The sequence below is a fragment of the Ruditapes philippinarum genome, unplaced genomic scaffold (genome assembly GCF_026571515.1).
Source record: "Ruditapes philippinarum isolate M1 unplaced genomic scaffold, ASM2657151v2 ctg11456_1_1_1_1, whole genome shotgun sequence".
Classification (NCBI taxonomy): domain Eukaryota; kingdom Metazoa; phylum Mollusca; class Bivalvia; order Venerida; family Veneridae; genus Ruditapes; species Ruditapes philippinarum.
Window position 1 is genome coordinate 16392 of NW_026861835.1, and position 13189 is coordinate 29580.

A 13189-nucleotide genomic window follows, 5' to 3' on the forward strand; every position below is an offset into this window, starting at 1 on the left:
GTATGATTTAGAATAAGTATCCTCTTTTTTCATTGGGTCGTGAGTATGGTCCGATCTTGATAATCTTAATAGCTTTAAAAATGTAGAACGTAAGTGGGAAACTTAAAACACGTATAAAAGCAAATATTATTTAAATGTGCAGTGAATATAAACAATGACAAAAAGGTGGTAAATTTTATTTCATATTTTCTACACCCTTTTAGTTAGGAAATAGGTAGGTATTATAAATTTCTTCAATATTGCCCCCTTGAGGTTGACGTGTTGCCGTCAATGGTTGAGGCATAACAATCATAGCCACCGTTTATTCCTGCGTGATCGACTGGGGCGACTAAATGAGTTCGTAATCGTGGATTCTATGCATCTCTCTAAGTCCAGCAGGTACGTTTAGCCAAAATCATCTGTAAAAATTGTGTTTCGGCACCACATGACCTATACTGTATTGGTGCGCCGTGAAACCAACCTAACAAATATGTATAATATAACTTAGTTTGGATATGCGAGATAGATTACCTATAGAATCCAGTTGATATTTTACTCTGAGATTCTTATCTGAAAAATAATCAATTTATAAAATTGTCTTTTCGATATTTCAAGATTCTATAATTAATTAATTAATAAATTGTCGTACAGTAACTTCACAATATATCGATTACATTTACGTTCAAGGAATAACAATTACTTTTAAACCAGTAAACAGTGCTACTGCCATAAAGTTAAACTCAATTGTTTCGCTTTTCACAGCCGCCATTTAGACACCTAGTTATTCTATTTTGATAAATGCTTCAGACATTCCTATTAAAAGTATTGCTCAGAAGAAAGAGGTCGGAAGTGTTTTACAAAAGTAAGGAGCATGCTTCTAAAGAAGACATAAATCGTTCCCTATCAAATAGTGTAATTTGTCGATTATGAGAACAGGAAAATTCCTAATCAATTTTTAGAACGCCGCCTGGTGTAATCAGGCACTTTGATAATAACCTTAAATTGGAGATTCTGTCAGGTTTTGCATGTCTAATTGGTTTAGGAATTTAATAGCAAATAATGCAGGTCACAATGAATGCATGCCTGCTTTTAAATTTTCTTAAGCAGTTTTTTTTCTAGTCTCAATAATCTAGCTTAAAAAATGGGAAATTCTTCTTTGTTTTCTTGTGTTTTTTTGTTTTTGTTTTTTGTTTTGTGTTTTTTTTCTTTTGTTTTTTGTGTTGTTTTGTTTTTTAATTTATTTTACTGTGACAAAATATTGCTTTATAACATGCTAAACGAAAGAATAAATATTTGATTAAGCCTTATCAGAGGAAATAACATTGATTGTTTTCCTGTAAGTTAGTGGTGAGTGTGAAAGTGCAAATGCTAATAAGAAGGACTTTTTTACTGAACATTAAATTGAAAGACTATTTATGATCATTTAGTGAACAAAATAAGGCAACTGCACGGGCATGATAAAGAGAATCATAGTACCAACAAATACGAGCATATAAGGTGGTGTTAGTGGGCTAACTTGTATTAAAGAAGACCTCAAATTTTAGTTGATTTCAGAAACTGTAACAATAATTGTAATTAATACAACACAATACAACAGATAGAGGTATTTACTTAAACAATAAAATCGGTTTTAGTTGTGTAAACTAAATGTAACTCCGGCATTGCAACCACGAAGGCCCAATACCGTCATATATTATGTCATTGAACGGAAAATTATAACAAAACCATACGTTACAGTTAGATTTTATATTAGTTTATTATTATGACATAGAGCTAACATAACACATTGGAACTAACATAGATGCGATGCGACAATAGAAAACTCAAGTATGCTGCTCAGTCGATCAAAGAAGAGCAATTTGCTTTGCATTAGTCACTCGCTAAAGCCTGAAAAAAATGTGGAAATAAACATTTATTATTTACATTTTAATTAAATGTGAATTAAGTTAACATCGAGCAAACAGATTCTGGAAAAGGGTTGAGCAAGACACATTTTTGGTTGAACTATAGACGAAATTATAAATTTCTAACTTGATGAAGTGTACATTATTGTTCAAAAAGTCAATATGTCTTACTATCTTTAAACTTAGTTATGATATTATAATTATGCAACATACAATCATGTATATCTCAAATGCATAATGCACGCATTCATTAAATTTGAATTATAATAATTCTTCAATTTTTCAATCTCCTTGTAGCTGAGGGTTGCCTTTAAAGATTGAAGTGTCAAAAATTCCTGCGTGATCGTCTTTCCTGTTTCAGCGCCATATGATCTAAATTGTGTAAGTGCGCCATACACAAATTAATTAAATTAATTGCCAATTTCTTTATGCTCAAATACATATGTATACTAATTGTTGAGTTTTTACTAAATATAGCTTTGACTAACACCTCAGGCTTAAGATAAATGTTTTAATCACTTTAAGAGAATGGTACCAAATTTAATTTTGAACTGTTCGGTTATAATGTGTATTTTCATTTCATTAAACTTCAACTTACCAGAAGCTCTTGTTCATCTGCACTGGATAAGTTAATAAATATGCTCCCCCTAAATAGCTCTTGTAACCAAAAGTTAAGTAAGGTCTGTTGCCAAGAGCTGCCACATTTTTCACTCCGAGCTGAGTTATGTGCCAATTTCGTCTTTGTACAATGAAATACAGCGCTCATCAGCCTAAGATAATATACGGTATTGATAACAATAGCATACTTCAAGAAAAACTTAACACCTTCCACAATATAATGTATTCAGGTAAGATGCTGATAAATTGTTATAGGATCACATTATATTACATCTCTGTAAAGATAAACTGACTTTCAGAGCATGTAACATTACAAAGTAAATGATATACTCATTCATAAGTTTGATATCAGGTGACCACAAGAAATAATTTATTGCGTAGTTGCAACACATCACACATTCAATACCTTTACATTAGTTCACAAAATCATGAAAATGGACGTGCATTTAACAATTATACCTATTCAACGTATTTTGCCTTTAATTCAGTAGCAAATAGCAAATTATCCTGCAATACAACGCTTCATTAAAAATTAACCATTGTGAAAATAACCAATACGTATTTCTTAAACGTTAACATTACAAGACATTTAATTTCCTCGTTTGATTACACATAAGCCAGGATAAACTTTGCTATAAAAATGTCTAATGTTTCGTTGGAACTCATTCAAAATCTTTAAGATCAAATAATCAATTCAAGTAAAACACAGGCCACGCTAATAACTCTTAATTCATCTTTGATGTAACTTGTTCATAAGAACATAAAAATTACCTTGCACTCCATAGGCAGCTTAAGGTAGATTTCTTTTTCTGATTTCTGTCTATTTATGTTTTAGTTTTTTTGTTGTTGTTTATATTTTTTTCTTTTGAATGTTTGTTTAGTTTTATTTTTATTATAAAATTCATACACTTTCATACAACTAATGCGCTCGTCATAGATAGTTAGAAATAGTTGTTTTATAAGCATCTCACAATGTTTAACCAAAAACGCTGATCAAAATTATGTTTGTAAACCCCAAAAAAGTGACTCATTGCAAACTTTCTTTGATTTTGTGCGTATGTTAAGCTTGGGTTTGGTATGCCTTCTGTGATTTTCTGGCACTTACATGTTATATCCTTTGGAAGTTACATTATGAAACACACTTTGTTATGTTGGATGAATTTTCACATTAAAGACACTCAACTGTGTTCCTAAAGACATGTCTCGACAGAAAATAATTTCTCGGAAAGTTTATATAGTTTGATGTAAGTCTATACAAGTAGCTGGTGCGGAAACTTTCAGATCATTCGCTTACTCAAGTTTTCAAAAAATTTTTTTTTATTGAACAAAATGAATTAAAAAGATATTCAAACATTATTGACATGTGGCTTAGTATTGCCCTTGATATCAATATGCAATTTAATGCAGGATATATGTTTATTATAATTTTCTTATTTTTTATGAAGAACTGTATGTTAACTTTTTCAAACTAATTGCTTTCAGTTTTTTTACGCCAGTGGACCTCAGCACATACTTGTCTAATCCAAATACTCATATATGTGAGTCATTCACAAAACTATTATGCCATTTTTGAAATTTGACATTAGCTTTATACCTACAAATCTTACATTCTATAACTTGAAATAACCTAAAATTTTTATCATGATGAAATAAAGTTTACATACCGTGGAGAGACTTCAGACGCCGTTTCAAAAGAATCGAGGAATGAAGGATTTAATCCATTCTGAGTGAGGAACTCAGTATTACAGTTGGTGTATATTGTTTGCACGAAAGCCTCAGAGCAAGTGTAATTGAAGGAATTCATGTCTTGAGCCACTAGACAAATATGTACAAAAAAAACAAAGTTTACCAATATTCACAAAGTAGATGTTATACATTAAATGATATAGTTCTCTTGTATTTATGTCAACATTTTAGAATAAGATCAGAATTTATAATATTTACACACTTCGACAAATTTCTGAATTTGCCATTTAGTTATTACATGTATCATTTCACAGTATTTCTTTACGAAGAAAAATATAAAATAACCAAATATACATTTACACATCAAATTACGTTTCATTTAATGTTATCAAACAAAGCAGATAAAATTTACATGACAGCACATACATGTACATCAAAACTTGCCGGATGAAAAAAAGACGTCTGATTTAATTTTGTAAAATTATGTTTCGTAAATGGCAATAACTGCAAGGCATTTACTTTGCTATAATTTGTAGATATGACATTGCCACTTTTATCTGATAATTAGCACGTGCAAGGCACGCATGTTATGCGTCAATTAACTAAAATGTATATTACATAATTGCCGCTATTTTTGATCAGCTGGGTGAATGTGAACGTTTGTTTTGTATTGCTTTCAATTTGATCAGCATATACTGTAGATTTGAAAAAAAAATGCGTTTTAACAATCAATAAAAATATTGCATATTTTCCAAGAGGCTAATTATAACATTCAAAGACGTGGGCTTAAATTTATTCTAATGGCTTAAGGGCGTTTTGCATTGCTTATTCTTACCAGGTACAAGTATGTGTTAAATTTAAATTTTGGTAAATCCATAGGTTTGCGTGTACAAAACCAAGAGTACCATTAATTAAAAAACATATTGATATACATATTTATATTATCGTACCATAATTTCTTATCTCGTATGATGTCCAATAGGAAATTCGGTTAAGTTAAACTGTTTGCAGCATAATATACGCATGAACATAAGAAAAGAGGCACGAATTCGTATATTATACGCATGAACATAAGAAAAGAGACACGAATTCGAATATAAATAAGGCTTTTCTTGGAAAATTAGTTAAGTATTTAAGTATGCCCCTCAAATCTCATTATTCTTATTGAATTTGGTTTCTTGTTAAAATGTATGCGCTAAAAAATTATTGGTCAGGATGAGACTTTGAAAATTGTTATTTATAATTATGATTTTAACGTATACAATCCAAGAAATTTCCAACGTATAAATCATTTTTCATACCTGATTAAGTTAAACTGTTTGCTGCATAAAATACGCACGAACATAAGAAAAGGGGCACGAATTCGTATATAAATAAGGCTTTTCTTGGAAAATTAGTTAAGTATTTAAATATGCTACTCAATTCACATTATTCTTATTGAATTTGGTTTGTTGTTAAAATGTATGCGCTAAAAGATTATTGGTCAGGATGAGACTTTGAAAATTGTTATTTATAATTATGATTTTACCGTATACAATCCAAGAAATTATCAACGTATAAATCATTTTTCATACCTGATTGGAAACGCTGTGTGACGTCATTGCCGTCACAAAACATGTCCATTTTCTTTCTTATAGAAGCAGCCACCTCGACATATTGCTCTGGACATTTGCCAGACAATGCGTTCATGCAATTCATGTAAGATACTTTTAGCGCCTCGTTCCTGGAATATCAAATACGACATTTCTTTTATAGACCTATCTATAAGTAAATTACAAGTTAGTTAGTACAAATTTCATAAAACGTAGAATATTAAAGTTATTCAACTGTTGTTCAGAATCGAAAATAGCTTACTTTTTTAGACGGTGCTTTTGTTCATACTAACTTAAATTGCACCGATCGTTATTGTTGCGCACATGGAATTTTTGGGGTTTTTAGAAGGAAAACGATATCATTAGAGAGTAATTTATTGCCTTACAATGTTGGTAGCATTGTATGCATATGAACATTACGAATACTATTATTTGCTACACTATTGGTAGCGATACTAGTATTTACATAAACATTTATGAGAAAAAGCCACAAGAAGTGGCATTACAAATCTGTAAGAAAAGGTAATCCCCCGAAAGCATTAATCACAACACATTTACTTGAAAATTGCAGATTCGGTTGAACCGAGTCTGTACATGAGGGATAATGAAAACGTACAACATCCCCCACGCCCTCTAGCATCGGTTTGAGCGGTATAACTATTCAAAAAAGTAAGTGTTTTGATAGATCACCTGCATGTCTCTTGTACAACACTTTGGAAATTGTCTCGGTCAGGTATCTGAAACAAGACGTTATTTCTGCAAACCAGATCACGGAAAACAAAGTCAGGAAACCTTTCACAGTCAACATACTCAATAGGAAATTCGCAATATATAGACTGGAAATTCAACAGCACAAGAAACAATACTGCGGCTGAAACAAAGTGTAAATATTATTATTATTATAAATATAGAAACTAAGTTATTGAAATTGTAGCATGGCGATGCTTAACATCAACATAGAATTATTTTACATGATACGGTGTACGTTTAAGCCTTAGACCAATTTAAAATTGTATTATAGTTGTTTATTAAGGCTCCACTTAGTTCCGAAAACGTCTAAAACAAAACAAACAAACAAAATTGTTACACAAATTAACTGGAGCTATGACTGTAAAACATATTGGCATTTTATTAAAAATCTAAAATATAAGAATTTTAAAACAATACCTTTTTTTTTGGGGGGGGGGGGGCTGGAAAATGGAATTGTATAAAATTTTGTACACAAAGCTATATGTATTGACCTGCATCATACAGGTTGAAAAGTTTCAAAAAGCATTTTCTGTCCTGCCATATCATGTCCAGAGAGTCTTATGTGCAGGCATAATGCATTGAAATAACTTTTGAATTGATGCGACTTAATAATATTCCTAAATAAAATAATATAATATTTAACAAAAGGGATTCTCATATAGTACGATGTGTTTTTGCAGGTATAACAACTTTTACATAATCCTATAAAACTTCTTTGCCATTTATGAGAAGGTACTTATTAGCACGTTGCATGCTTTAATCGTCTGCTTCTTTCATTTTGACGCATACTTATTCCTGTTGCAAAAACTTCCGATGAAAACGTATGTTTACTTTTTTTACTAACATTACTCGAAAAGCACTCCAGGGTGCAAAAAAAACCCTAAATTATATGGGTGTTAAAGTCACTCTGGTGATGCCTCTACGTGGTAAACTTCGACAAAAAAGAGGCTGAATCGGGAAAAACAACGACGGTTATTTTATTTTATTTACTTTAATAAATAAACAACATGACCAGTTTTTATATCGGTGAAAAGAAATTAACATTAATTTACAAAAATATGAGGGTTAATAAAATAAGTTATCAGAAGAATGTCATCTACCCTTTTTCAGTTCATTTAAATGTAATACGTGGCAATTTTTACGTTCTCAAAATTATGTTTTACTTGTAATTACTTAATCTGTAAACGCTAAATTTAGAAAACCTTGTAAAAAAATTAGAAGCATTTAGTTTCGTTAAATCAAATTGTGACAAAGATAGAGAAATAAAATTCATGTACCTTGCACTTCCATTTTGAAAATGTCACTACCGCAAATAAGTCTGACTTAAATATGTTTAACGCTGTTTCTTTAACCTTATACATGAGAGCATCATTTTGAGGGTATATATACATGTAGCAGTATGCGCAACTTTAATATGACAACATAATAACTTAACAATATCCATTACAATTGGATGCTTAAATATAATTTTAGGAATTTATCAATAATAGCTTCAATCATAATTCATGTTATTATCTATGTTCAACTTATTTGATATGTTTACTTACAAATATTGCTCATTTGACATTTCCAAAACATGATTTCTTCATTTCATTAAATAATTTTGATAATTTACACAGAAATTGAGCCTGTTAATATTGTATACAAAAAAAGCGATTAGTGTCCTTTATTTAACCTTTTGTCTATATTGATTACTGTTGGGGAAAAGGCGTAAAATGAAACAAATATACAACAACAAAGAAAAACATTTAACCTTTGTCAAGCCTAGAAACCATACACATGTTTGCAGTTTGATATCTGGTGACGATGAATAATAATAACCATTGCCATTCACGAGAAGAGAAGTAAAATATGATAATTATTTTATCAACAAGGAAGGGCGGTGTTCAACAAACGCAACCCCACACGATAAAGCAACACAGGACCACCAGCAAGGAGTCAAGTTAAGACTACAAACATGTTTTGCTATAATTAAAGGTTGCTTTTAAATTCATAATTTCCTTTCTGTCTTATTAAATGTTGAACACTGCTATAGTCGGTGACAGGGGCGTGGACGGTAGTCTGCACTTACCACAACCTTCCATGAACAGGCACAATTAATCCGAACCTGCAAAATGTTCTATTCTGTTGTCTTAAACGTTTTCTTGGAATTTCGTTTTTCTGTATTTGATAGCGAAGTGACAAATACTGAATATGCGATATAACTTACACCTACTCGACTAACCAGAACGGCAGAAACACTTTAATGTGACTTAAAATTCTGAAACGATGTAGTAAGAAAAACTGCCAGAAAACACGTGATAGCATTTCTGATTAATTACGGAATTATTTCGATCTTTACAAAATCACTAGATTTGTTTGCCCATTTGCACTGAACAAGTCTAAAACATTTAATTAAATTATGTAAATTTACAGTCAGACAGGATTCTCTAGAAATACTGATTGGGAAAACACATTTTACTTCCTAATGTTTCATACAATCGATGACGCCAATGTCCTGAACAAGACTAGTACAATGAAAATGAACTTAACATTTGAATCGTAAGTTTACGAAAACGCAAATTTAAAACTTATCTCATATTAGTTTATTGATTGTAGTAAAGCAGAACTCCTTTGTGGGAGACATTTTTATATTGATATCGTATATTAGTTGATTAAGTACAACAGCGTTGTGTCTTCTTTTCTCAGTTTACTACAAGTATGTACGTCAAAAACAATAACAACAACAGTAATCAAAAAATATGACGTCACAGACGTCAACGTATCACAAAGCGCCATTTACGTACAAAGTAGCGCGGGAAAGTATAATGTAAATCTACGACATCTGATAAACATAATAATACTAACTTAAAGTACATATAGATTAATTTATTTAACATATTTAACAGATCTATTCTTTTCATGAAAAGAATACTAGACTAATCGACTTTTAAAGAGTAACATAATTCTACGGCTTTTATCAATGTACTATTGCAAGTAAACATTTTTTTTACTTATTATATCATTTAGGCAAGTTATTTATCAACAGTAATCACATACAAATGATTTATATATTTTACACAGTAACCTTTAATATGCATACATTTATTTAACAGAAAATTTAACATAATTATACAGACACACATACGTAAATATATATACGTACAAATATACTGAACTGTCAAACTTACCCCTTGTGACGGAGGCGTTCCTGGGCATAACTATTACATTTATCGTTATGCTTGTATGATCGTAAGAGGCGACTAAATTAGTTCGTATAATTAGGGTATAATATAGGGTTAACGCACGTTTTTCCGTGTTATAACGTCTGCAGAGTCCCGAGGAACGGTTGGTGCCCGAGCCCGGTAGGGCGAGGGCTCCAACAGTTCCGAGGGACTCTGCAGACTTTATATCACGAAATAAACGTGCGTTGACGCTATTATAGCATACAATTTCCAAACAAATTGGTGATGTATAGTTTAAACAAAACACAATAACATTAAATTCTTGTGCTTGGACGGTATTTATCCAATTCTATGTTTTACGTATCCGTTTCATTTTTCCGGGGCCAACAACTTGGAAAATTCTCGGAACCGAACGAAATTTTGAATTTTAATTGATTTAACAAAGCTTGGCCTTTGGAGATTTATTATCTCAAGAAAAAATAAAACGTTACATTACTCTACCCTCTACCCAAGACAAAACATGACCCTCAGAAATTCTTAGAATGATTTCAGATTGATGGTAGAAAAAAGATCAGTGACATCAGAATCGGTTTTTTTTTCAAGCAAACAAGTTTATAAAAAAAATCAGGCACTAAGCATTATTCTCTCAAAGAAATATAATGAGCATTTATCAACATGAACATAAATAAAAAACAATTTCTCATATTAATTTTGTGTTTTCTAGTTTTGTAAGTTAATCGGAGTGTTAAACTGAATGACAGGTAGATTCTACTGTACTGTATTTGTTTACATTGACAACTATCCGTTTCTTAGAAAGGGCGACAACCAAGATTTAGCACTGACGTCTACACGCCGTTTTTCCGGCATAGTTACTTGAATATGCGACCGAGGCCCTCGAATCAATGAATTTCAATATAACAAGAGCGCATGACTCTTTGGCAAACAAGCCAAATCGTCATTTTTTGTTTGTTTGTTTACTGGGCCCTGTATGTATTGCGCATAGGTGAAACCGGGCTATAACAAGAGCGCGTGACTATGTTAACACATGGTTTTGGTCCCGTTATAACATGGGCAAAAGAGGGAAAAATTGCCGATTTTATGCTATAATTTGAGTTAATGCTTCTATCAGCTTTAGTAAGTGAATGGTTGTTTTACTGAAGTTTATTACACTCGAGGATATTCACAATCATATTTCCTGTTACGGTTCCATATTATCCTAAACTGTGTTGGTGCGCCGTTAATCCAAACAAACAAACATTAATCAAATATAAATTATAAAAAAGTCATACATATGTTGCAGTTACAAAAAGGCATATAATTGATATAATGATATTGATTGCTCTTGGTTATATTAAACAACAATAAATGAATTATATTTCGCTACATTCAACCAAATACAAACTTCATTGTAATTTGAGATATTTCAATTAATAAGTAAGTTGAATGACCAGTATATTAAGTTTTATGTACAAAAAGTTTCTTTCTGATCGCAAGGACAATTATGACATTGAAAAAATAGATACACACACCTCATTCCCAAAGTCTTGCCGGTCACTATATTCAAAAATAATGTATTATTTTTGCTGTGCAGTTTATACTATGATATTAGGAACAAAGGTTAGCTCCTGGTATGACAAAATAATTGACATTAAAAGCTACTCTCCCACACATTATAGTTTAGCCGTTTTTGAAATAAAATGTCATCAACAGATTTTACCACAGGCTCCAAACTAAAAATGTAACTAAATGATTAATACATGTTATGTCCGACGAAAACACTGACTTTTATATAGTAAAACAGAGAAAAACAGAATCCTCAAAGGAAAGTCCAACAAGGCAAAACTAAAAACGTTGCAGGTTCGATTCGATTGACCCTGTTCAAGGACGGTAGTGGTAAGTTCTTCCTACACCAGTCTGTCCTTCGTGCCACATGTTAACGGGTAATAATAGGGGTGTTTATCTGTGTCTAGTGAAAGAAAAACAACTGTTAGGTCACAGTTATTTCATGGTAGCTGCAAACAATTTAATTTACTAAATAAATGTATGTACAGTTGAACTTCGGTGAAAAATTCTGGAAACAAAGTGATCCCTTGGAAGCATTAATCACAACAAAACAACACAAGAATTGCAGACTCGGTTTGATTGAGTCTGTACATGAGGGATAATGAATAAGTGCAACATCCCTCACACCCCCTAGCACCGGCTTGAGCGGTACTCAATTCTCAACACTTTATAGTGCTGGCATCAATGATCCCGAAGGACCAGAAAATATAACAACACTGAAGTGTAGTACGGGGCATCTTTTTACGGCTGCCACACGGCACTTGACACCTGCCGTTGTGGAGTACAAAATTCTGTGCAGTCTCAGATTGAGTCTGTACATGAGGGATAATGAAAAATCATAAATAAAAAATAAAATCATACAAAAATCTGGGCAACATATTGTCCGTTTCAAGTTTGCTGAAGCTATCTCATATTGAATTTCATGTTTAAGTTAAATAAAAAAAATAAGACTACGTAAAGCACCCGTCTATTCGTACTTCTGTATACCAAATGTTTAAATTACGACGTAACGATTTCCTTCCGATATCAAAATAGTCATTAGAAATAAATATAAATTAGTCGTTTGAAGTTATTCTTGATGCATTTTTTATTCAAAACTATAGCAACTATTGCCTAGGCTAAAACATACATAGAAGAGCAGTTGTAATTACACGTTTAATAAGTAATTCGATTCGACTTGCTACCGGTTGTTGAAATTTCAGCTTGTGCCCTTGTGATCGCTTAATATGGCGTTTTATAAAAACATTTGACAGGTAAAAGTGGTCGCTTGATAAAAAGATTGATTTAAACGGTCAAACACATAGCGCTTTAATGAAATTCTCAAACAATTGTGTGCAATATTTCATTCATGATATGCCTCATTTCGAGGAATGCGGGCGTTCTTTTTTCTGACTTTAGCGACTTCATCATCAATAAAATATTCGTTTTCATGAAACGTGACTTTTGGAAAAAATGATAATTGAGGAGAACCGTTAGCCAGGAACAAATACGCATTAAGCATTTAATACGAATTATTAGGCTAATGATATTACCATAAAATCAACAAATAAAATCTGCTCTATCAATTTCGGACATCCGTTCAAGTGACATAATGCTCATTTACAAGTTGAGCTGCATTGACAATATACATGTATTTAAAATACAATTTGAAAGTTAACTTCTTTCATTGCACTTACATTTTCTGTAATTGGCAAATAGTTCAAAGTACGTAAAGAGTAACTTCTTCTCAGTAATATATATTTAAGGTCCTTCTGGGGCATTGGATGAATTGTTTAACTGCTTTGGTTTTAATAATTGTCGAGTATTTCTAGTTACCTTGTGCCTACACAAAATGGTTATCACATGTATCTACAATAAGACTTACTAGTATTTTATTAAATGATATGTTTTTGCCTTTGTTTTTTTGATAATTTAAAGAAACGCTCGGATGGTT

At 31.7% G+C, this 13189-nt stretch overlaps 1 protein-coding gene across 1 annotated transcript; it reads right to left on the minus strand.

The window, feature by feature from the left end:
• Positions 1 to 1776: 1776 nt before the first annotated feature.
• On the minus strand, positions 1777 to 7946 carry LOC132716979 (uncharacterized). The gene is made up of 6 exons (XM_060700325.1): positions 7807 to 7946; positions 6470 to 6650; positions 5762 to 5910; positions 4166 to 4316; positions 2482 to 2653; positions 1777 to 1866 (listed from the first exon to the last, which is right to left on the minus strand). Exons 1-6 carry the CDS (start codon positions 7817 to 7819, stop codon positions 1849 to 1851), a joined length of 684 nt encoding a protein of 227 aa, XP_060556308.1. The 5' UTR covers positions 7820 to 7946; the 3' UTR covers positions 1777 to 1848.
• Positions 7947 to 13189: the final 5243 nt, after the last annotated feature.